Here is a 25,968-nt window from a genome sequence, read left to right as displayed (position 1 = left end):
CTTAGCTCTTGTCTTTTGAGGTCCTTAATTTATTGGCTTGTAAAAACTATCATCAACACTGCCTCCATTTTGTCCCAGTTAAACCATGTTGACTGTGATTTCTCACTTTGATGAACCATATACGGACTTTTTTTTTTCTCTTTACAAATGAAAACAAACTAGATACCGCCAAAATATCGCCTCACCATTTAGCCATTAAAAAAAAAAAAAAAAAAATGACCTCATTACATTATCAACCATGTGACAAAGATGAAGAACAGTGTGGCATTTGTTTAAGAATGTCTTTTAATGTTTTCCAGTTCAGATACACAACATACAGTGTGTAATAGCCTCTATTTGAAATAGAAATATTAACTTTCATTCCTTCAACCCCTTCTGGTCAGTATGCTCTCTCACAGTATCTTGAGCTTCAAGCAGGTTACTGAATCAGACTAAATGAAAATAGAGACAAACAGGTGCAAGCCTTAATTTTCCCAATCCAGCATTAAACGTTGGAATAAGAATATATTTGGATCCTTGAAATACTTTTTTGTTGTGTGTGTGTGTGTGTCCCCGCTTCCCTTACCTTAAGCCAACATCAAAACTGTTGTGTAAACATGTAAACTTGGTGGGTGTGCTTCCATATTTTGTTGGCTGTTCCAACTCTAGTTTCCAAAAAAATACTTTTCTTTGTAATGCAGTTTTTTTGGAAGCCTGGGCAACTCAAATTTACAGCAAACAGGTGGGTCACTGATCCCAGAGTATGACTTCGACATAATGTGCATGAGACGTAATTGTAAAAGACAGCAAAAAACAACCACACTGTATAGAGTCCAAAATAAGACAAAAAAAGTACAAAGCGTTTCACAACCTTACAACTCTGGGTTTGTACTGCATGTCAGTGCTCAAGACAATGTGAGACACTAACAGTTTCTGTTCCTCCAAACAGCATCACAAGTGAAATTCTCTGTTCTGCGGTTCGATTCGAGCACATTTTAAACCTACGGCTCCGTCTCTTTGTTCTTCTGCCTCACTTCTTCAGTCGTCCCTGTTTTCCCGTCACACATCTGTGTTCTCTGTGGCTGTTCTTTGGCTTTTTACCCGATGAAAAGACTCATTCCACTCAAAAGCTGCCTTCACGACTGATGGGACAGTGCCAGATGTGTAACTTATGCTTCAGACAGCCATGTGCAATAAGAGCCGTATGCATTTATTTCACAATATCTAGGCAAACCTGAGCCAGAGGCATTCCTTTTCACATTTATGCTGACCTCAACCATGCTGTGATTTTTTTCTTTTTTTCACTGACAGATTATTCATGTATGTTAATTAATAAACGTATGCAAGTGCCCATGGCCTGTTGTGATTTGCCCTTGAGATCTAGGAAAACGAAAGAGAATCAAACGTACGCGTCGGATGCTAAAATCGCTTAAATCGTCTAAACTTGCACCTGTTGTCACAACGAAAAGATTTGGCCAATCACTCAAACCAAACAATAAACAGAATATTTACAAATTCCAGTTTGTTCTCTTACACTTAAAAAATGTACAGTTTGTTTTCTCGTGAGTGGTTTTTTGTTCTTTTGTCCTCTCAGCTCTCTGCAGTCCAGTGTGAGGGATGGCAGTCTGGGTCCAGAGCGGTGTTATCCTGAGTCCACAGGATACAGAACAGGACAAGGAGGAGGAATTCATCCCGCTAGCCTTGGTTTTGTGGTGTATGGTGTATGAGAAATGTCTGTTGATAAAGATTTTTTTTTAAACCCAGGTTTTGTTTTTTGTTTTTTTTGTTTTTTCTTTTTCAAATACATCCTCTGTGCACCGACAGATCACTGTGGAGGAGCCGTTTCATCGTCACCACTGGATCACTGTCTGCGTTTCTCCAGGGTTGTCCCAATGTCACTTTCGTAACAGTGTTGTTTCATTATTGTCCAGAGCGCGCCCTGTCTCTGTGTTCAATTGTGCGAAAGATCTGAAAAGCGCGTAGAAGGCTTTCTCAACTTTTGACCGTTGTAAATATATCTTACCCCTTTCTCCCGCCTGGAGGAAAGGAGACTCTTGAAAAAAACAAAAGAAAACAAAAGAAAACAAACAAACAAACAAAAATAAAAACCCAAGAGCAGACAAAAAGATAAGTGTCAGGCAGTCTTCAAACACTTGAAGCATGTGGTTAATGTCAATCACAGACAAAAACCTTATTTTAGGGAGAATAAAATTCTATTCATTTTTACCATTGAGACTATTCATGTAAAGTAGTCATTTTTTAATAACTAAAAAAAAAGTGCTATCTTCAGGTGAGATTGAGATACAATGACTGTGCAAACTTCACAGCTGCAAAGATAAGAGAAACAGAGCGAAAAGAAGGGGAAAGAAGGCGGCTTTCATCAGTTTTTTTTTTTTTTTCTGGTTGTTTGCGGCACAGCCTCAGTGTTAGGAGTCGAAAAAAATAAAATAAAATACAGGAATTATTTACTCTTTTTGTTATAATCATAGTTTTACACATTATTCATCTCTTAATATTTTAATACCCTTTGAAGTACCACAAAGTGCAGTTGATATTAAAAAACAAGGAAATGAAAATGATTTCCAAATCAATCAATGATGAAACAAGGCAAAACATGAAAATCAAGATGAAAAAACAAACAAACAAAACAAAACAAAACAAAAAAACTTCTCTGTCCACACTCTTTAGAAAAAAATCATGCAAATATCCCAGACAGCAAACTAGTTAATAAATCTTCATATTCTCTTTTCTTTTTTTTTTTTTAAAACGAGGATATATTTAATCTGATTTCCCTTGAAGAAGAGACCAGCCACAGTGCAACACTGAGTGTAATTTTTAAAAAAGTGAGGATCAAAAAGAAAGATGAAGGGGTTGGCACTTTTTATGATGGTAATTCCTTTTGTAAGATAGAGTCAGGATGGGCCTCTCTAGGTGGTCCATTGGACCCCAGTGAGAGAGGAACTTTATCACAGTACTTGGCACCAAGAATGCTGGTAAAAACGAGATATCAGAATATCACTTTTTTCATTCATATCCTTACAATTTATCAATAATACATCATTTACATTTGTGTTCTTTTTTTGTATAAAAGACTCCTACAAGGAAAAAAGGAGTCTAGAAGTGATTGCGAGAAAGAGGAAAGACGTGGAGATGGAAATGAAAGTGGAGCGATTATGTTAAGGAGGTGATCAAAAAAAAAAAAAAAAAAAAAAGAAGAGCTACAAGAGCAGATGCAGAGAGAAAAGAGTGTGAGGCAGAGAAAGGAGGACCAGTTATCTGGGCTGGAAAAGGGTACAGACAGAGAGATAGTGAGTGAGTAACAAATAAAGAGATGGACACGGTTAGAGCCTGTGTGGCCGAGATCGAGTGAGCTCTAATGGGAAGCCTGGATTCCAGGTTGCATCCCACAGACTGAGTGTGATTCAGTCATTTCCTGTACAGCCCAGGAGTTAAAGCCCCAATCTGGAAAGGGTTTGAACATATCATTTATGGATATGCCTATTTTTTGAAAAGGTAGGACTTGCCAATGAAGAATCACGACTCTCAGATCCCACCATAACTCAAAGCACAATTCGATTTATTTGCGAATAAGAAAAATGGCAACAAGGAATCTTAAATTTTTAAAATGCATTTAAAACATATTACTTATCATGCTTAGCTGTCAGACGCTGTCCACTGCCCACAGCTCAGTCTATACATTTCACAGTAAAATAGAAATAAGAATAAAAATTAGAATTATAAAAAAAAAAAAAAAAAAAAAAAAAAAAAAGATATGCAGTTAAGCTCAACACAGGATTCCAGTTCCAGATTGGGCCTTAAAAGCTGCAATTTGTAAGTTTCAAGAAATCACTGTTTATGAGAGACGCTTTTTCTTTTGGGGAGGGGGGCATATGTTGCCTCCTACAAAACTGCTAGCTACTGTATAATCTGTGCACCAAGTGATGGATGAAAATGGACATTTGTATTCCATGTTAAACATAGTTTTACACTGATACAACAACACATGCGTTCTAAACGAGCTACACATAAATTGCCTGATTGTGATCAGCTCTGTGCCTCTTTAAGAGAGAGCTACAAGCTTAAAGCTGCATATTTGGTGTCTGACCTCAACACCAGATACCGAAAGTGCTCTAATGGGGCAAAGCAGTAACCTATAATGACAAGCTTTTGGCAAAGGAGCTTTTTTAATCAACCATCTTGATTCATGATTACATTTTAGAGGTATTTCACTGCTTAAAATCTTACAAACTGCAGCTTTACTTGAGGGCTTAATGAGAAAAGACAAAGATAAAGAGAAGAACAGTAAAGAAGAGAGGGTGGTGATAGTGAAAGGAGAAGAGAGGAGAAGTGTGTGGTGCATCTCTGTAAGCCCAGAGTTGGGTGGCAGAGGTTGTGCCTGGTCCTATACGCGGGTGGTGGAGTGTTGGTGCGGTAGGGCATTGTTGCTGTGGCTGGGGACGGGCGTAGTGGATGGGGCGGGGACAGGGGGGTACGTGTTGAAGGGGTGGAGGGGCTGCATGCCGCTGATGGTGCTGGGGATCATGGTGATGGTGTTGGGCGTCATCAGTGGCACGTCCTCCGGTGCCCGCCTCAGGGCTAGCGTGTAGTCAGGTGGGCACACGGGTGGCCGCAGGGGTTCCAGGTCACCATGGACGCCACGGGAAGGCAGGGGCGTGCCGTGCTCCAGCTCCACTCTTTGCTGCTTCATCTGCAGTGACATAAGCTCCTCCTCCTGGCTCAGTGCCAGGTCATTGTGCGGTGGGGCCCCTACTACTCCTATGCCGACTCCCATGCCCATTGCGGCGCCACGTTGTGGGGACAGGCGGCGGTGGCGTCTCTGCAGAAGTTCGTGGCGCTTATCTCGTTTGTAGTAAAGTGCGGCAAAGGCGAGCACATTGAGGAAGAGGAGTGAGGCGCCCACGGCCACTGTGACGCTCAGCTCAGTAGAGTAGTCCCTAGTCTCACCTGGAAAAGGAGAGTAGCGAGGCCGCTCTGAACTGTCGGGATCAGGATCGGGGGGATAAGTGGAGATTACAGGGTGTCGTGTGGTTCGGGTGCCAGTTCCCTTCCATCGGTTGGTGCCTCCAGGTGGCAGACGCGTTGTGATGGGTGGGTCGATATGGAGGCTATGGAGGTGTGGCACCAGCTCCAGCCAGAAGGCCACCTTGTTGGCCCGGTAATTGTCTCTGACGCGAGGCTTAAGGCCAATATGCAAGTACTGCTTGTCTTTGGAGCTGAACCTGGTCCAGATAACCTCCTCAAAGCGGTTCGGCTTGGTGTGGATGAACTTGGTGTCCTGAGGAACTGGTAGGTTAGGATCCCTGGGGGACAGAGACACATAACATAATGAATTTGCTTATATTAAGAATTATGAACCACCACTAATGTTATAATATCCCAATGCAGAGAATCTGACGTAGCTATCCCGAAGTACTATTAGGAGTATGGCCCTATGCAGAAATGTAGCTTGGGTGTTCAAGGACAGACGGGCTGGGTGAGAGAGTGGATGCCACTGGGAACTTCCCAATACAGATGTTGTGTTGAAATACAGCCCCAGTAAAACCTGACATCCCAGAACAAATCCCCGTTACCCCGCTCACAATACTAATTACAGATACCATGCTCACCTGCACAACCCTGAAATTGTACCTGTACTCAGGTTCAGGTTAGGAGCAGTCACATTAGTGTTACAAAAAGTCTTGTCTCTAATTCCCATTCACAGCCCTGCAAGGGATGAAAAATATTTTCACCTCTGATGGTGTAGCAATGTCATGTCTCGCCTGTAAATTTCAGTGACTGTTGGCCTGAAATTTTGCATGGCATGGTGGCGTATTGACCTCCGTGAGAAAATCCTAGAAAAGTCTTATTGTGTCTCACTGCCCAGTTTTATACGACTCGACATTGTCTGATTACAAAAATCAACAGAAGAGCCTCCAGACTGGTGTAGATGGTAGGATAAATAATAACACTAACAAGTATGCACACATCCAGTCATATCCCATTTTGGCTCCAGAAGGCAAAGAGAATTCATTGGCTAAAAATAGGTATGACTGCCCCTCAGCCAACATCGTACCCAATAATTTCTGATCTCACTATCAATCATTAAGACAGAGGACCCTGCTGGATTAAAACAATCCACATTCAAGTGATCTCTGTGGTTTTTGCATACAGACTGACGATACAGAATAGTGTGCACACAGGAAATGCATTTCTTGACAATTTAATAAGCTAAATGTAATTGATATTTTCAGTAGCTTCCATATTTGGCACTGTACCAACCCTGTCTTGGCGAAGTTGGTCCAGTAGGTCATGACCACAGCGCTGAGCATCACATCATTCTTGGAGAAATTACAGGGAAACAGGTCTGTTGCTCCCACCATGGGAATCCCGAAAACATAGGGGATCTCATCTCCATGGGCTGCATCTGCCCACTCGGGCCTTGCCTCAGTCTGACAATGGTGGTGAAAGGTGTAGAAGTAGACAGGTGACTGGAACTCGGCGTGCAACTTGGCAGTGGCTACTGCCGGCGCTACCCACTGGTGGTCTGTGAACAGAGCCAGGAGGGTCTTCCTGCGCATGTCACTGTTGTCCCTGTCAGCCCAGTCTGTGTACATGAACTTGATGGTTTCCCTCAGGATATCTTTACCTTGGAAAAAAGAAAATAGGTGAGTATGCGTGCAGTGATAGAACTTTGGCAAAAACGTAGGCAAAAGGACCTTTATGAAATTAGTAATTTTTCAAGCAAAAAAAGAAGGATCTGACCATCAGGATATCCGTATAGATTGTCGACAAAGTTGGAGATGGTGTAGTCAAAAGAGGCTGCCGATATCCCGTCCTCTCCTTCGCTGTCATCCACAAACTTCAAGCCCTCCCCCTGGTTGACACCCAGCAAGATGTCATAGTTGAGGAACTCTCCCTGGTGGCATAGCACACACACAACATGTCATGACACGAGTGAATGCTACGAGCTCCAGTTTCACCGAAAAAGAGTTCTTCACCTAATGACACTTAGTGAAGCAAAATTGGACCTGCTGCATGAGGATCTCAGGGTCATCCGGCACCACATCCCCGTCCACCACAGGCCCGAAGGCAATGTGGTAGCGATTGGGCTGGATGTCTTGGTCCACCAGCTCCCGGAAGCTCTTCCTCCTCAGGCAGTCCACCAGCTCGGCCATGTCTCCCAGACTGCAGCCGACCTTCTTGGCAAGGTCCCTGGTGTACATCAGTGGTCGGTAGTTGACTGACCAGCTGGAGATTGCTGATCCACTCTGGGCGATGGCCCTTTGAAACAGACCTAGAGACAGCAGGGCCACATACATATATGGATATTGCTTCAACAGAAAATATACAATCACTTGCTACCTCTCTCTTGTGGTTGCTCCTTCTCTCTCTCGTTCTCAGTTCAGTGGTATTTTTTTCCTTGTGACACACATTTGTTAGCAGCTGACGAGGCCTTCAAGGCCTTCCCGTGCAAGTACGTTAAATAATGCATATATTGGAGGAGGAGTGATTGTGGAGTATTACATATGGAGTGAGCTGCGTTCTAGATGCCCTGCCACTTTTCCAAAGGCTGAGAAAATCTTTATAAACATTAAGGTTGGAAAATGAAGTGGTTCTATCACCTACAACAAGGGAGAGCAGCAATATAAATGGGGCTGGTTTTACACATAGCGACAGAAGATGTTAACAGTGACTGGTGGGCTTTATGGCTGTATTGAATAAAGAGAGAGACAGAGAGAGAGAGAGAGAGAGGGAGAGAGAGAGGAAAGCACTGCTGCACTGTTATGTAAAGTGGCTTGTTGTCCCTCTGTTTTATCTGCAGATTCTGTCATTAATAATTAAGGCCCCCCCACACCCCCTCCCCATATTCTGCATGTGCCCCACCCCCATTCCTCTCCCTGTGAAATCAATTAAGAAGCCTCTCCACTGCAGCTCAGCTCCTCATTTCATCTCTCCTCTACACACAGACATGATACCTTCAGAAAGTATTCAACATGTCATGTGATGTTGCAGCACAATTATCCATAACTTAAAATGTAGTTTTTTTTTCATTACACATTTTGTAAACAAATTAAAAATGAAAAGCTGAAATATTTTGAGTACGTTCTCACTCACTGACACTCCAAATTGAATTAAGCTGGGGACACAACACAACTGTAAAATTGAATTGATTTTGCAAAGCACATTGCCTCACACACATTACTGTGGGTTTTGGACTTTTTTGTTAGTTTCTCCATTGTATATTCTTATACAAGATGATTATGCAAGGGATAACGTATCACACACACGATTTAACAGAGGTTATCCTGCTGACTTTTGACACACCTCTGGCGCCATGACTTACATCGCACAAACTCACCCAATTCAATATGACACCAGTCAATCAAAACAACACTGCAGGAAGATAGCCAGGCTCAGCGCGCTCGACTCTTATTGGCTACTGGCAATAAGAGTCCTAGAATGAATTGGTAACCCTACAAACCACACAGCTTGTTCAGGACTTGAACAAATGCACAGTAACAAAAAACACAATGATAAAAACAAAATGCAAAACAAAGTTCAAGTCAAAACAAGCCTACAAAGTCAAACGAGGACCCTGAGCTGGCTACCCTGAGCCATCAGCCAAAGGACCATATTTTCTTCTTCTGTGCAAATGCAGAAAACTGACCTTGCACTGGCAAAGCGGTGATGGTTTTTTTTATGAGTGTGCGTGTATATATAGTTATTTTTTAAACATGTTATCCTACTCAGACCAAGCACTGGCCATCTGTGTTCTTTTCATGACTTCCTTGGCAAAGGCAAACTTAGAAAGACCTTTCCAAAGTCATATAAACCCATAAAAACAGCTTGATTGTGATGTTATGATTGCCTAATATAAATTCTTCCTGCACATCAAAAGTGCGATCATAATGCGATTAAGGCAATAATGCGAACAAGGCAAAGTCTGGGCAACATATTAGAGGGTGATTTTTGCCAATATCTGTCATCCATAACTGATGTAGAAAGTACTGTATGAAGGTTATTGCTTGTGGTTGACAAAACCTCTAAAATAAGTACACAGACTTCTTTATGGTGCTTTTGTGCCCACTGAACTGTCTGGCTATAACGCAGAGGACAGACGACATGCTCGGGACACACTGAACATGGTGGTTCACCCTGCTTCTTTCTGAAGTTCTTCTCTCTCCACTTTGAATGACTGAATTCCCTCAGGACCACCGATCCTCGGCTCCATATCCTCATCCAACAACACAGGGTTGCCAGGGGTGCATCAGTATAGGCTGAGCTGTCTCCTTCTTTCCATCAGGTTTTCTAAAAGCAGTGCCTGAAGCCTGCCGTTGAGTAACTCCAAGAGTTAGCTGGGCCTATGGCCACGATGACAAACATTATGTGTTAGTGCAGAATCATGGTTACGACTGTTTGAGAAGAATAAATTCAGAAATAAATCAGATGTAATTTATTTGTAGTTACACACACACACACACACACACACACACACACACACACACACAAAATGGTGGACCATTTCCACAATTCTCCTCGGATAATCAAAATAAGTACTCCATTATTACGGTGAGTTGTCAGTTTATGCACTCATATAGAAGGATTTACCAGACTGGTGCCTAACTCACATTGTTGGCAATAGGAACACTATGGTGCATACATACAGTAAACATAGCTGATGACTAACTGAATGCAACATATTTAATCACTAAAGTAAAACAAACTACAGACTGCCAAAAACATAATGTGACCACATTTTACTGTACTGCATAGTAAGTTCTATCTGCACGTGGTTTTTGTGTCAGTCATTGTCTTCAGACGTAAAAACGTAATTATGCACAGAAAACACTGTGACAGGGACTTCTAATATCTCCCGAGACATGAATTCAGCTTGAAAAGGGACATAATCTGCCCTTGGCAGCATATTTCCACACCTTCCACACCATATTAATTTCAGTGTAGCTGATACCAAAACTAATTTTGAATGGTTCTCATTTTAATTATATTACTGAAATGTTTTATATGGATACAAACAATGTAATCTTTTTCTTAACAGGTTACCTAACAGAGTCAATGTTTATTTTTAATGCAAATGTTTAACTCTTTACCAATTTTTTAAAAAAATAAATGTGTATTGAAAAAACACCAAAATATCTTGTTTTCTCCTAAAAGATTGAGTCATAATAGTCATAATAACACTTTTAATAGCTGGCTCCTCTCTCACGAACAGTGTCTAGAAATGAGTTCATAAATGGGGAAGCTTAAAAATTCATGGTCATATTCGTGGTCCAGCTAACTCTGACTAATGCTGCAGTCAGACCTGTCTTAGGTCCATGGATACTCTTCACACACTGCACCGAATCCGGATATGACATCATGTGCGGGTACGTGGGAACATTCGAGTAGCTGGCCTTACTACCATGCTATGAACTACAATAGCAGAAACTAACATGTTCAAAAAAAATTACTCGAGATAGATTCAGTGATGTACAGTCTATTACTGTCTCACTGCTACAGCCCCAGGTAGTGGGACACAACTGAAATCAAAGATTCCTCCATTGTTTTGACTGTCGAGGAGACGCGTGTCTATTAGTTGCATGTGCAAGATTCACATGGACATACGATCAGTGCAAATTTTTCCATCACTGGCAACTGATTATTTTTTTGTCATTTGCATCGGTTTTCATTTGATATGTATGGAAAATACTTAGAATGTCTGTATGAGTTTAATGTTATAGTGACCACCTTTAACCTGGAATTTGCAGAGTTGAGTTTAAGGAGCTGTTGCTGCACTTGCAAGTTTGACTGAAAATCTAAGGCTTATTTGAAGAACTGAAAATCACAGACTAATATCAAACTGTCAGCAAACTAATCCAGTTATCCACACAGAGGGAACAGGGCCCAGAATGAACACTTAAAGTATTAGCCCAATAATTAATGCAGACTTATCTGTATTCAGTTGTAAGAAGGATTCATCCAGCTATGGAAGAGCAGAGAACATTCATGTAAAGCGGCTAAGTTTCAAATGAGAAATGTTCTGAGTATAGGGCAGATGCCTTACATCACATGTTGACACGTTTTCTTGTTTTAGAACACATTCTAATACATTCAGTTTCAAGTTGTGTAGAGCATAAAAAGCATAAAAATACAGTCTATTCTAGACAAGAATCACACCCTACAATAACAAGCACTCTTCCACCAGTGTGCTGCAGGGTGTGCAACTGGAGCATAGTCAATGAGGAAAGTACAAGAAGTAATGAGGTAAACATTGGGAATTTGGACCCACAAAATAACCATTTGGCTTTGCTGTGCAAGCTACAAGAAATCTGATGGACATTTAACTGTTTTTGAGGTGTAAAAGGATGGCCCCCCAAAAAACAATAGTTTAAAAGAGCTGTTTTGTGTTTGGTGGTCTTACAAATTTACATGAAGTTTTGACTGGCATGGGGGTAAGTATGTAAAGATTTCATTTTATGTGAACTGTTCCTTTAAGGTATGAGTAACAGCCAAGGCATGGTATTACTATCCAGGCACATGGGGGCACGGACTCCAGGGATGTTTTTTGAGTTACTGAAAAATATATGGAGTGTGGCTGGTGTTGTTTGTTTATAGATTCATCATTTCATTCAGCGTAAGTGTAGCTGCTCAGACATCATGTGACCCCACATGATGTCTGAGCCCCAATGGCCCCTGGTCGCATAATGCGGCCATGGTTACGCTTGCTTAAGAGTTATAAAATAAGATAAACTGCAAGATTTTTTTTTTTTTTTTTTCCCAAAAATGCATCAAAATGTATAGTGTTGTGCTTATTTGTTGTTAATTGACCTACATTGCACCACTTTAAGCTGTCATTTGCTTTCTCAATTGAATATAGTCTCTCAACCATAAACCTCACAGAGGATGTAATCACAGATCAGACTAATGTTACCATATTTGTGATAGTTGGTCTGTGTACATTATGTTCTAGCTGTGGCCGATCGATTGTATGTGTGAGCAAGAACTGTTTGTTTTGATTATTGGTTATCAAACTCGCAAAGTCCTTGAACGTACAAGAAGCCGACCACTGGACGCAGACGAGTGTGTTCCTATACGCAAACTCAACAGGAATCTGTGAGTTGGCTGTATGCAATTTACAAAACTGTTGTTTCTACCTGTGTGTAAGTGTTTTAGTTTTAATAATCACAAAATCTGAATTCTAGGTAAGGAGCGAAGCACTGTTCCATTCACCTTCTGACCAGACCACTCTGAAGGATTAGTGATCAAACATCTGGCGGGTATATTAGGAATGTGACCTGCCATTCAAACATGAAAATAAAATACATTTTCCACCACATTGTTATTAAACCTGGCTAATCTGACCTATATCAAGCTCTGACGTTTTTCCTTCAAGGTTTGTGTCAGAGAGGATCTCCTCCTTGGAGAGTCCCTGGCTCTATCAATACAGCCGCAGCAATCTCCTCAGCTGCTTCAGATTTGATTATTTTAGATGGGAAACGAAAACTGCATGTCATATTCTTTAATACAGTATTTTAACAAGATTCTCCTTTGAACAGTATGATTATATAAAACATCCCAGGTGGGGGTTTTCAGCAAATTCCTTAAATTAAATTCTGTGGTTTGTTTGGAATGGGAGACAGGATTCCCTAAAAGCCTCAATTTTGTTGCACCGCCAAAAGAAAACAAGCTCAAACAAAATGCATGATATATTCATGGTTTTCATTCAAATAACACTTTTCATAAAGCCTAACAGCCTTTTAAACTCTTATTTTGGCTTAGAACATCTGATACGTGCAGACAGAGAAACCCCACTGTGTGATTTATTTTGACTCCAAGTTCATATAGCACAGTCACTTACCACAGTGGGCTGACTACAGACACAAGACAGTAAATTCTATGACTAAATGTTCCCTTTCCATGCATAAAAAATATAAAGGTAGGATATTTTATGTTTAATGTGGTTAGGTTCTTGCAGCAAGATCTCTCTGTCCATCTATCTATCTATCTATCTATCTATCTATCTGTATGTATATTTGTCTGTCTATCTGTCTATCTATCTATGATGTTACCTATGTCTATGGTCTTGCCCAGGCTGGATTAGTTTTACTGGGGAAGGTCATGAAATATAATTTTCAGCACAGTTCTGTGATTTTCGTCCCATGTGGAGTGATATCATTTGGGATTATTACAGGGCTTGTGTCCCAAGATAACTAATCGTTACAGGACAAATAACCTAGTGTTTTCCTCCATCTGTCAATTGTAGGAGTGTCCAGATTCAGAGTCTGATTTTGTTGCCAATACTTTGCACAGAAAGTAACAAAATAAAAAACATAACAAAACTGAACATTTTGGCTTTTGCTGTGTTCGCTTGCCAGCAAGGCATCAACCGCCTCAGTTGTCTGCTTTGACTACTTTTCCTTCCTTTTTCCTTCTTTTTCCTTAATTAAAAACAAAGAGTCACATTTCTGAAACTTACATGCATTTGTCTCTGTATTTATCCGATGCAGACCGTTGACTGACATATCTTAAATGCGATGCAATTTTGATCAGATCGGACAGACTGCGATGAAAGCCCCTTACCCTCGGAGTGGTGGGAGAGGATGAGAAGGTTAACACAGGAGGCGCCGGCTCCGGAGCCAAAGATAGTGATTCTCTCTGGGTCTCCTCCGAAGTGGCCGATGTTTTCATTGAGCCAGCGCAGAGCCTGGATCTGGTCCAACAAGCCATAGTTCCCCTTAGCAGACTGGTCCCCTGTGCTCAGAAACCCTGCAGGGTAGAAGTGAACAAACACAGGGAGAGAGAAACAAAGAAAGTTTAGAGATTATGTGCTAATGGAGGAGCAGGGCAGAGTTTCAGGGGTACAGAGTAACACAATCGAGTGGTCTTGCCTTTTGTGAAAATATTCTGCACAAACAGAAGATGGCATCCTGTCATTGTCAGGAACGTCTGAGGCTCTAACTCACTGCAGGCCTGGGGAGCTTTCATGGAAACCTTGCCAATTACTCAGCAATGACACTCATTAATTAATTAATGTCCACGCTTTAAATTCAGCTCCGCAGCCGACAGAGCAAGAGAAGACATGTTTCACCGACTTCCAGTACACACCACCTGTGTGACAGGTGCACGCCCACAACACAACACAAACATGACAAAATCTCTCCCTTTCTTTCTCTGTCTCCCTTGTGTGTTATATTCAAACTAATGCCAGACGTGTTCACACAATGATGATTAAGCTTATCACCCACCAATATAACTCCCTGCATTTAGCATCACTGCGGACACTGCGCAGCTGGTGTTTGTGGTGATATTCCCGCTCTGGTGCACAGCTGACCTTTAGTGACGTGTTTTACGTCAGCCACACGTCACAGTTTCTACGGGATTGTATAATTGCAATTACAGCATGGTCAATTATATCATCTGATGCTTCCGCTGGTGAATTTACTGCCACAAGAGGGAGACAAATCACAGAGAGCTGAAGATTTAAAGGAGCACTGGGCAGTTTTGCACTTAGGCGGCCCCAAGTGGCAGCAAGATGTAACTGTTTGAATTTTTGAAAATTTGAATGACTTCAATATAAAGGAGTCATGCAACGTTGACATCAGTGGGACTACATTTCTTCATCTTATTGGTTGTTGGGGCCGGTACAAAAAATCAATAAATAAATTAATAATAAAATAATAAACTAATGGACTCAATAAATAGACCTTTGGAGGAGGGTGTTGGATACACCTATATTTGGTGTCTGAGGACTCTCCAAGTTTTGTGTTTCACTTTTAAATTTAGGTTTGTCACTTTCTGTACACAGAGCAGATTTCCTGTCAGTGGTTACACCTGATACCAGAATATCACTTGGCAAGTAGCCCAAATGGAAAGTCTTTTTTTTTTCCACACCTATTTGTGATTTAGGTGGATAAAACAGCATATTTTTACATAAAAGTCTTGTTTAGTGCAGCTTCTACAGCTAATAGATACCGCATTGCTTGTTTCAAACGCTTGCTTTACAAGGCAAGCTGTCAGCGTGTTTGCTTACTGTAATACAGAATGTGTTTTGAGCTGGAATGATGCTAAAAATCTGGCAAAGAGCAAGCATGCATCGATTAGTGTGTGTTGCTCTTACATACCACAAGGCTGTGACTACAGGATATAACAACAATACTGTCTGAATGTACATGGTTACTGAGTGGTCAGTGTATTGCGATGATATTTATAGCCTGTACTGTCTTTCCTGATCTTGCACTGTCCCCTTGAACTGTATACAGTCCTGTTGTCACTCCGTGGTTCAGCATGTACTGCATTACTATGTGAGTTGATGCATTTGGTGAATAAAGTGCTGAGTGAATTTACTTAAATGGGAAAATACTGTACATGTTGTATATTAGTCGTACAAAAAGGTTGTTCAAGTCATGAACTTTCTAATGACCTTTCCCAGTGTTTGTTCTCTAATTAGTTGCAATGTCAATGCTCATATAATAAACTCATGAAAATGTAATTATTCCAGAGACAAATTGAAATGCCCCTTTACTACTCCTTCCTATTCAGCATATACTTGAAACCAGCTGGCTCTTCAGCAGACGCAGGTAGTTAGGTGCAACTTTTGTACTTTGCTCTTACAGGTGCCGAGGCAATCGTCCTTGTAAACATACTTGGCTTGGTTTATATTCCAAACGTCTCATCAAAACACAATGTGTGCATTCTTGAGGCCTTAAAAAACACTTTGAATGCTTACCCATCTGAAAAGATAATTTGAAAGTTGCATTGTTTACATTGGTGTGGTGTAATATGTTACCCCGTGCTGAAGGAACATGTTATTGGAACAAAACTGGGACCTGTTTTCCTGGTGTGGCACCGTAACGCCAATAGTGGTCATGAATTGTTGATTTTAAATTTTAATTTGTAGCTTAAGGGAATACTCTGTTTTGTGCAAAATACCCCTTAACTGACCAGACTGAGACAAGATGTTTGATATCATTTTCACCTCTGTGTTTAATTCTTTTGAAAACTTTTTTTTTTTTTTTTGGTTAATTCCAAGATGTGTATTTCAAATACACATAATACAGAGTATAAATAAGACAGCTTCAGAGTTGCTGTAAGGTTAATTTTTTCACTTTGACAGAGCAAGGCTAATGACTCCCATAGATTTCAAGTCTTTATGCTAAGCTAATACAAACTGCTACCTATAGGAACCGAACCACTGGATGTCCACAGGTGAAAATGGTATCAAACATCTTGTCTCAGTCTGGGTGCGTTGGAAAAAGGGGATTTTGCTGTTAGGATCATTCCAACCTTATTTAGCTACTTTGTCTTAGTACAGATTCACGGTGTTCATTAGTCGCCTTTTCCTTTGAGAGTGAATTCAAGACCCCCAAAACCCTTCCACCCCTACAAACACAGACCCTAAAACTGTATAAACTCTAAACAAGGACTTCCTGCCTCACTTTCCCTGACCAGCACCCTGCAGAGAAAGTCAAACTTAATTCCTTGCAGTAGATAGTCTTTCTTCTTCTCCTTCAGCATGAATACACTGATGTTTCCACAATAAAGATTTACAGTATATTGACACAGAGATAAAGACACACATTACTGAAAAGAGCAGGGCATTCAAAGGGGATAGGTGGAGGGAGGAGGGACAATAGAGATGAGCGGTGAAATACTGGGAGCAGGTAACAGGGACAGATGGCAGAAACAGGCAGTCAGCAAGTTGTACAGTGGGTTGGACAGCAAATTAAGTTTTATTGTTGATGATTATAATGTTGGTGATGGGGGTGATGATGGCGACGATAACCTGCCAAATTGACCTCTCTAGCACAATGAGTGTGACATGCAACACATTAATTAAGAATCACATTATGGAATGGCAAATTCTTTACGTAACAGCTGTATTTCCTCTGTGGTTGTTTGAGTTTACATTTTATGGATGAACACTAGAAAATATTTAGAAATGCACAGTCACTGAGAAATAAGAGAAATAGGCACCTTATGTACGGGCAGTTAGCTCCTTAACTTTAACTGGTAACCTTCTCTCATTATTACAGACACTGCTGATTGTTTCTTACTTTTTATGTTTGTCCCTAGCCAAAACCATCACAGAGGCACGCCACAACGTTATTTACCCAAGAGCTGTCTGCCACAGTTGCCTGGCAACTGTCCAGAGCTTCAGGCAAAAAGATATGGACACACACTCACCAAAGCACTTGCATACACACATTCAAGCACTTAAATATTAAAGTACAGCAGACAACTGCATGCACGCACACACACGCACACACACACACACACACACACACACACGCATGCTCACATGCACACTCACATCAGTCGAGCGTATGAGCTTGCATGCTAGCATGAGCGAGCGCCCTCTCTCCGTCTCTTTGAAAGGGTAACATGAAGAGAACAAATTTGCTTTATCTGCCAGCACTGAAGATAAGTCAAACAAGTTTCCTCTTCTCCTCTCTTTCTCTTTCAGTAAGTTTTCTTTCTGATTCTCCCCATCTGCTGAGTTGGGCTTCCTGCTGACTTTAGCGCTGAGAGCAGCAGTTTATGAGGCTGAACTCATGCATATTCAACACTTGCTTTAGGTAACGGCCAAGGAACTGTGAGGAGAGTCTTCAACCTCTGAGTGGAAATATAGGGTGAAGAGAAGGAAGTGAATGGATGAAAGAAAATGGGAGCGCATTAAGCAACCGATTCAGGGAAACTGGTCACACAAATAATTTTTAAAGTATGTTGCATGATAGAGAGAGCGAGCCTTTTGTGTAACCCCTTTAGAGCGAGTGACCGAAACTTCCGGTTGTGTACGTCCTCTGTCACAAACTTAAAAAAAAGTTTGGTGTCGTTAAAAAAAAAAAAAAAAAAATCCTTTAATTACATGCACAAGAACACTGAACGCATAAAATATTAGCAACACTTACTCTTTTCATCAAGCACAATGATGAGGTGAACCTAGGTGAAAGCCATTATACCTGATTGATTATCCTTCTATACCAATCACAAAGGAGGAGATGTCGATAAAGAGAGGCAAATGAATTACAGAAACTCTGAGGGAACTGAGGTGTGGATTGTGCTAAAAAGGACTGCAACTTAATAAGGAGATGGCCCTAATATTTTGTACGTTGTGTAGAGAAAGAGAGAGAGAAAAAAACCTGGTTATGTATAATGAACAGAGGTATTAGGCGTCAGCACTGTCAGGCTGCTCTGCCTGTTCCCCAGCTGAGAGTTGAAGTGTGGTCAGCTGTCTGACTGTGAGGAGGACAGGCGTCTGCAGAGAAATTTAAGGGAATGAACAGACTGATATTTCCATGAACAGAGCAGAAAGAAAAAAAAAAGAGGGAAGAGAGGGAGGATGAGGAGAGAGCCGCCGAATCAAGAGACACAAGACAAGTATTAAACAGAATATTGCTCAAAGCCACTGTCAAATCCTAAATGATGGGAGAGGTGAAAAGAATATATCGAAGGACATGTTATGTAATTTCATGGCCACGTCACACAAAAAGGAAGATGAGAGCGATGTCAGAAACAGAGGAAAGCTGCTGGCTTTGATATCCAAATAAAAAAAAATAAAAAAAATTATAGATGACGGGGAGATAAGAAGCATGTTTTTCCTTCTTTTTTTTTTTTTTGCATATGAATTGGCTAATTAATCAAGCAGAAGTAGAGGCACTATACTAGTAAAACAGCTATTGGTTGGGCCAGATGGTGCATGATGCAGAGTATGCTTTGTCTCCTGCACATTTAAAGACAAACAGTTTGTTCATTTTAATATTTCTGCCGAATATGAGCCTGCACCCAGTGCTGGGGAAAAAAAAAAAAATAATAATAATTCATTCTGTATGGTTTGTAAGCCTTATCTACATAAACTGAATAGCATATGAACGTGTCCTTGATGCCACAAAGGCAAGATATGCTGTCATATTTTATAACTAACTGCATAACCCATTACTGTCAGTATATCATGCACTGATAAGCTAAAATCTAATTTTAATGTTTTATTGTTAAATTGCTCATCATTTGGCATAATGCCACTGATATTTCTGCCCAAAGTGAGTCCAAGATTTAGCATAAATCCATATGTGATGGACAGTGCCAAAGAAAAAGGTGCACAAGATCACAATTTGTGTCATTAAAAATTTTTTGTCACAATAATTTTGGCTAAATCAGATTGAAAATAAAGGGATAAACTGAATTTCATGTGTGCTAAAAAAAAACAAAAACAAAAACAAAACAAAACAAAAAAAAAAACATGTTTGCCTTTCAACAAATTCAATACATATATATATATATATATATATATATATATATATATATGGAAATTAGAGATTTAAAGACATTTGAGCACTGTTATTCCAACTGCACACTGATCTAAAACATTGAAGTTAAAAATAAATAAATAAGTACGTAATAAATAAATAAATAAATAAATACATAATAAATAAATAATCAATAAATCAATAGATAAATGAAAAACCTGACCATCAACCAAATTGTAAATTGATTGTAAGCTCTAAAAAAAATAAAATGTATCTTTTTCTTTATATTTTGTGTACATAAAATACTTGAATACTGAAATTCTAGTTAGGTTAAAATTGTATAATTACTAATATACAAGTTGTGACACACAGTTTGTCAAAGATTCCAAACTTATTCAGTGATAAAAGTCAAAAGTTCCTCCATTTCAGCTTAACACTCTCTGCAGTGGACAGGTGGACTGAAAACAAAACATGTGTGAAGTAATGCAGTAAACACACAAACAACAAGATCAACAAATTTTCCAGAAACAACACACAAGGATATCAAATCATGCAAACTGCGAGAAAAGCCGCCTGAAAGCATTTTACCTACTGGGATATCAGTCACCTGTCAGTCTGTGAGTTTGAAATCTGATAATTCCCATTCTGTTTTGTGATGTGAAATTTAGGACGAGTGAGGTTCACCAGAACCACAAAAAAGAAATTTTCAAAGTTTTGGGCAAATCACATAATCTTTCCCAACTACACAGCATATGTGAAATTCAAACTGCTGTGGTCAGCGATCGCTTCCATCCCTTGATTTACAGATCTGTTTGCACATTCGTCTTGGATTACAGAGATTTTCACATGAATCTTCTCAATCTCCTTGCTGGCGATGAAAGTTTACTCTGAAGACTTGCTAGTCAGGTCCAGTCCAATTTTCTATCACTCTGTATAAATAATAGAGCCCGACCGATATGAGATTTTTGAGAGCGATACTGACACTGAAGCGAAAATTAACCATTTGGAGATGGAAGACCTTTTCCATGTGGATTGTGCACTGATATGACTGAAGGCATAACTGTATTACAGAATATTCAACATTATTATACATTCTCACCTAATTCCGAACACTGAGGAAAATTAAGAATAAATAAATAGCCATGCAAACATCACCACTGTTCAGTATCAATGAATTGCTGACTAATTAAATAAATAATAAATTATATATATGTAAATCACACACACACTGAATTAAGAAAAAGGATCAGATATTCATTTCTAGGGTTAGCTAGGTACCAACATGATACTGTTATACCTGTGATAGGCCAATAACAGATGATATATCAGTCGGGCCACTAATAAATGCAAGTACACTATAACTGGGCTTACTCCTGTTGAACTAATGTGAATTAAGTGCATTGTCCATTAGCTTTGTATTGTATTTATTAGTAACCCACCTCAGTCAGTTTTCAATCTAATAAGCTAATTCACACAGGACCAAACTAGGTACAAGCCTTGCTGTCACATGAATCAGACAAACAATATTAAAATGTCACAGAGGAACTAAAAAAGGAGAAGAAAAATTGCCAAATTTAATGAATTATAATCCTGTTTAATATGTAGCTTTTCTATGTTTTTTTGGTGTTGTACAAACTGATTTTTCTGGTACACTAAGCCGTCTCATCAGCAGTTCATTTAGCAGTCAAAAGTCTGAGAGAAGTTATTGTGGCAGCTGTGGGACAAAATGTGTTCAATTATTAACTTGACTAGGTGGATAGCGTTTTGTTCAGGCTCGAGTTCAGCTGCTTCTTGGCGTGACTCTGTCGCTTCCCTCAGAGATCCTGCAGCCTCATTTGCCCTCCTCTGTCGAAAGGGCCACACAACCACATCACACCACAGAGCCTAATGTGTGCACAGATATATTTACATATATTTTGATTAACAACCCAGACTCATTCATCGTTGCACATATTGCGGATATTTGCCTCTAGACACACAGCTCAGCATGTGACGCTAAAAAAGTGACATTAATTGTAACAGAGTAATATGTAACTGTATCATGTGAGTACACGCTGTCATAGCAACCGCCTGTTATTGCTGCAAATTGAGAAACTGAGTTGCAAATGAAAAAAATGATGCTTCAAATTCATTTAAGAAATACCCTATTCACTAAAGTATATTTGCTTTAAAATCATTCAGAATCATTTACAATCACTCAATGCATGATATGCTATTTTTCTACCCCGAAAAATAGTATATTTGAGAATAAATTAAATCATTACACATGAATGCTAAGGGGCATTTAAACAGTGACTCATGCTTCTGACTATAATATGACCAAAGAAATCAGACTCCAGTAACACACAGACCCCCTCTGCAGTGACCCAAAGAGGCTCCTTATTTTGCACATGGAAATCAGGTCAGACAAAAATGATTTGGCTTGAACATTTATGTTTTTTTTTTTTTTTTCTTTTTTTTTTTTTTGCATCAGGGAAAGCACTTTTCAGTTTACGATGGAGTGGTTTCTTTTGTTTCACCTGTTCACCTCAATGTCAGCCCATGCAAGAGAGTGACATGGTATTTGACTGGGCAACTAACATAATAAAAAACATATTTAAGCTTCTATGAAATGATTAGCTCATTACCATACAAATGATAATAGACAGCAATTTGCAGCCCACAATGTCAGTCATCACAGCATAGTTCATCTACTGTACACTGCTGCCAGTGGAAGAGAGTTTAGGCGCAGGGAAAAGCTGGGAAATTGCTGTCTTCATCGATGGAGGCTTGAACATGAAGTTTCCCTTGAAAGATGATTTACAGACAGCTGACACTGTTTAATCAAGTGAACAGTATGCATTGATTTCACAGTCATCTAGCCACAAGTCATCAAAATCAACTTCAGACGCATTTGCGGCATCCAGTTAGGTGGAAGGCAGTACAGTGCGTTCTCACTCTGATGAGCCTTCTGATTGTGAATGCCGTCTGCTACAGTGCTATGATACATAACGCCGCCTGTGACACAGAAATACCGTAAAATATGCTTTGGCACATTTTTGCAACATGCATTTCGTCTGGAAGGTATTTAGATAAGGTTCCACTATGGATCTTGACCGCCCTTCAGGGAATGTAATGCAGTCATTATGAATGGGGTTATGATCTTCAAGTAGTTAAAAAACCACATTAACCCTTTCTGAAACCTGAACAAACTGGCTTGAATTATTTCAGAAACATGGGGGGAAAAAAAGGCAATGGGCAACTTAGCAAGAAATTACCCGAAAAATAGCCAGACATTAGTAAAAGGTTACAAGAAAATGATCTGGAAATGAGCTACAAAAAAAGACAGAGACAGCGAAAGTGAGAGAAACTTATTTTTAAAAAAAATCAGGAAAAAATATAGGGAAAAAAATGTCTAGAAAGTTACAGGAAAAAAAAATATTTCTCTTTCCAAATTTCAGGTCATTTTTTTTTTTTTTTTTTTTTTTTTTAATTTTCAGGACTTTATTTTTTTCATTAATTTAATTTCATTGTTTGTTTTTGTTTATTTATTTATTTATTTATTCATACCACTTTTCAGGTCATTTTCTTGCAATCTTTTATGACTTTCTTGCAATTTTTGGGCTCATTTCTTGTTAAGCTGCTGATTGCTGATTTATTCTTGTTTTTGAAAGAAATGAAGCCAGGTCAGGTTTCCTTTCGCACTATTTGCGATGTTCAGGATGAAGGGCGTGGACTCTGATTGGCTGGTGCATGCATGAACTGCCTTGTGTTTAATTGGTACAGCTGTGCATCTGGCTGTCAGCCTGCGAGGCTGATCTATGTCGACTTCAGTCAATATGCCTATAAGTCACTGTGCAAGGTGAGTTTTCCCTGCGTGTGGGAAGCACTTGTCCTTGGCTACCAGTGTTTACACTAATAAGCCTGAAACCTCCAACTCATTAATTAAGGGGATTTTAAGAATTCGTCTCAAAATGGCAAATTTAGACAAATATGTACAACTGAGCAAGCCCAATTTACCTAAATAACTTTAAGAAAAAGAAATATCTTAATGTAGCTGGTGATAGTACATATATTTCTGCAACAGGAAAATGACTTGATACCCATAGTCACTGCACTGTAAGACCAACATTTTGGTGGATCACAACGTGAAAATTGTCGTCATGCTCCAAATTACACAAAAGCAAAATTACTTTGGTCCTCTTAGTGCTGCCACTGCAGAGCACTACTGGCAACATGAAAAGAAAAATGTTTGAACATGAATGGCTTGCAGAATGTGGAGTTTGCAGTGCTGGACTGGGAGTGGGAGGTGTGTTTGATTTGTACACAGGGGCAGCTGAATTGTAAAGAGGCAGGCTAAAATTAATTGACTGAAATCTGTCCTGGCTGAAAATGTATGTCACACTTGTTGGGATGTTTTTGAGAACAAACTGAATTGGTTCCCATGCCCATTCAGGTGAATTAAGGATCTGCGGATGATTGAGATATTGTATAACTCAACTTATACTCAAAATTTGTTCTTGTGAGAGTCACAAACATGAGGAGGTATGTGAGTACATCTTTCCATTTTTCATTGATTGATTTGTGTTTTGTGAGCGAGCCAAGTGGACTGTCAAACAAGGTATCATCAAGTCAAAAAAAAAAAAAAAAAAAAAAAAAGATTGGAAAAGAAAGTGAAGTGTCCGGTTATGCTCAAATACCAAAGCAAATAATACAACAGCAAAGACAATTGTGAAAATTGGATTTACAAAATTTCTGATGGGGCAAGAAATGTATTCTACTTGCATATTACTGGGAACAGTAACTGTCAGTAGTAGTGAAAAGATTACAAATACACAAGTCTCTACAAAGCTTGAATCTTGCAAGGCTTACTATGAACTTACAACCAAATCATATCAGATACACGAAGAGAGATGCACAGGCAAATAAAAGACTCTTTTTTTTCACACTTTTCACACTTTTTCTCAGCAAAACTGTTCTTTGGCAATCAAACTGGCAAGTCTGATCTCTGGAGGCACAACACGATCTGAATATGTCTCTATTCATTTTTATAATATCGTATATATTCGTACAGATTCAGGTGTTTCTCTTTGACTATTTCCCATTTATTTCCAGAGATGTGCAACATACCCTGACACCGCGTGTGCGTGTGTCTGTCCGTGCCTCATCGTTTTCTGTCAACGACTTCACTTTAACAGTTTAACAGCTCCTCTCTAAAAGACAGATACTTGGTTTGAACGCTTCCATTGAAAATAATAGCATGATAATATTGATTTCTCTTGCTACATGTATGGATAAAACATGCCTAACATAAAACAGATATGGGAAAAAAAGGTTATTTTGAACTTTTGAAGTCAGTGTTAATTGAAATATATGAACTTGTCACAAAAAGTTATCTGGCAAGACTGTAAGTGTGACATCAGAGAAATTCAATTAGACACTAGAAAATGGTAAAAATAAATCAATCAATAAATAAATTCTGAATGTGGCTCCACTGGATTTTTGACAAATCTGTTTAATTTGCTCCTATCAAATACTGGAAAAAAATCTAATCAAAATAGCAATTCATTTTTGATTCTTGAACAGATTAGTACAGAAAGCACTAGTTGCTTTTACTTACAAACAAAAATAGGAAACTGGCCAGAAAGCGGCAGATAAAACGTTACTAGAAGAAGCGTTTCATCTCTCTTCCCGAGGTGAAAAATGTTCTCGCTCTCACAGAGCCCACGATGGTGGGCCTCTCCCTAGAGTTCATTAATTAGTTAATTAGTTAATTAGTCTGAACAGATGGCTGTGCAACACAAATCTGAAGGCTCTCTAGGCCTGGAGCAGGAGGAAGGTAGGAGAAGGTGAGCAAAGCAGCGTTCTACAATCTTCACTGACACCAAACCTCTGAACCGGTCTATGTAGAGAAGACATTTTCCTGCCATTCACCCATTTTATTCCACAGTGACAAGGCATGTCATAAAATTAATAACTGAATATGAATATGCCTTATTGGAAGCCCACTGCAGAATGTGTTGTACTGGATTTAAAGTGTATGGGGTAAGCCTGTGTTCAAGGGTGGCCACATTGCAACACCATTTATTTGAATGAATACTTTGCATCACTGCAGATTTAAAAAGCACTTCTGATGGATATTTTTAGACTGTTCCCATCTCCCCCTTCTGTTTCCCTTCCCCTCTCTGTCTCTCTATGGCTCTCCCTCTCTCATCTGTCTCTATTCCCCGCTCTCTCTTCTTCCCTCACTCCTAACTCCCTATCACTTTCTTAAAGGCACAGGCAGGGTATGAAATGAGGTTGGCATGCGTAAGCTCCCGTGTGTGTAAGTACAGGATAATACTAAAGATTATAGCATAAAACTATTAAAATATGGTATGCTTGTGTTTCTCGTTTTGACTCAAATTCACACTGTCAGACGCGGCTGCTATTAAAAACCCTGGATGGATGGATGCATAGATGGATGGATAGATGGATGGATGGGATGTTATTCATATACATTGCACAACGCGCTATGTCGAACGGCACGCATTCACTCTAACATGCACAAGGACAAACCGGTGTGCATGCAGGCAAACACGCATGCATGCACCACACACATATGTACACATGCACACAAAGAGATAATCACGTTAGTACAGTAACCCATTTAAGGCATATCTGAGAGAGAGAGAGAGAGAGAGAGAGAGAGAGAGAGAGAGAGCAGTCTATTCGCCCACATACCAAATTTTTCAACAATGTTAAAGGAATCGAGGACACTGCGTCATCC

General features: G+C 39.7%; 1 protein-coding gene across 1 annotated transcript in view; it reads right to left on the bottom strand.

Annotated features, from left to right (window-relative positions):
• Positions 1-555: 555 nt before the first annotated feature.
• The window catches only part of nlgn2b (neuroligin 2b), an 85,274-nt gene continuing 59,861 nt past the window's right edge, over positions 556-25,968 (bottom strand). The window contains exons 5-9 of the mRNA XM_030068928.1: positions 13,558-13,743; positions 7,008-7,273; positions 6,742-6,895; positions 6,259-6,625; positions 556-5,300 (exon numbers count right to left, since the gene is read on the bottom strand). Coding sequence (XP_029924788.1) covers positions 4,382-5,300; positions 6,259-6,625; positions 6,742-6,895; positions 7,008-7,273; positions 13,558-13,743 — 1,892 coding nt within the window. The 3' untranslated portion in view covers positions 556-4,381. The remainder of the gene's footprint in view (positions 5,301-6,258; positions 6,626-6,741; positions 6,896-7,007; positions 7,274-13,557; positions 13,744-25,968) is intronic.

This window comes from Myripristis murdjan, chromosome 14, assembly GCF_902150065.1.
Source record: "Myripristis murdjan chromosome 14, fMyrMur1.1, whole genome shotgun sequence".
Lineage (NCBI taxonomy): Eukaryota > Metazoa > Chordata > Actinopteri > Holocentriformes > Holocentridae > Myripristis > Myripristis murdjan.
The sequence above is the reverse complement of the archived record's forward strand: the minus strand, read 5'-3'. Positions and strand labels throughout refer to the sequence as shown.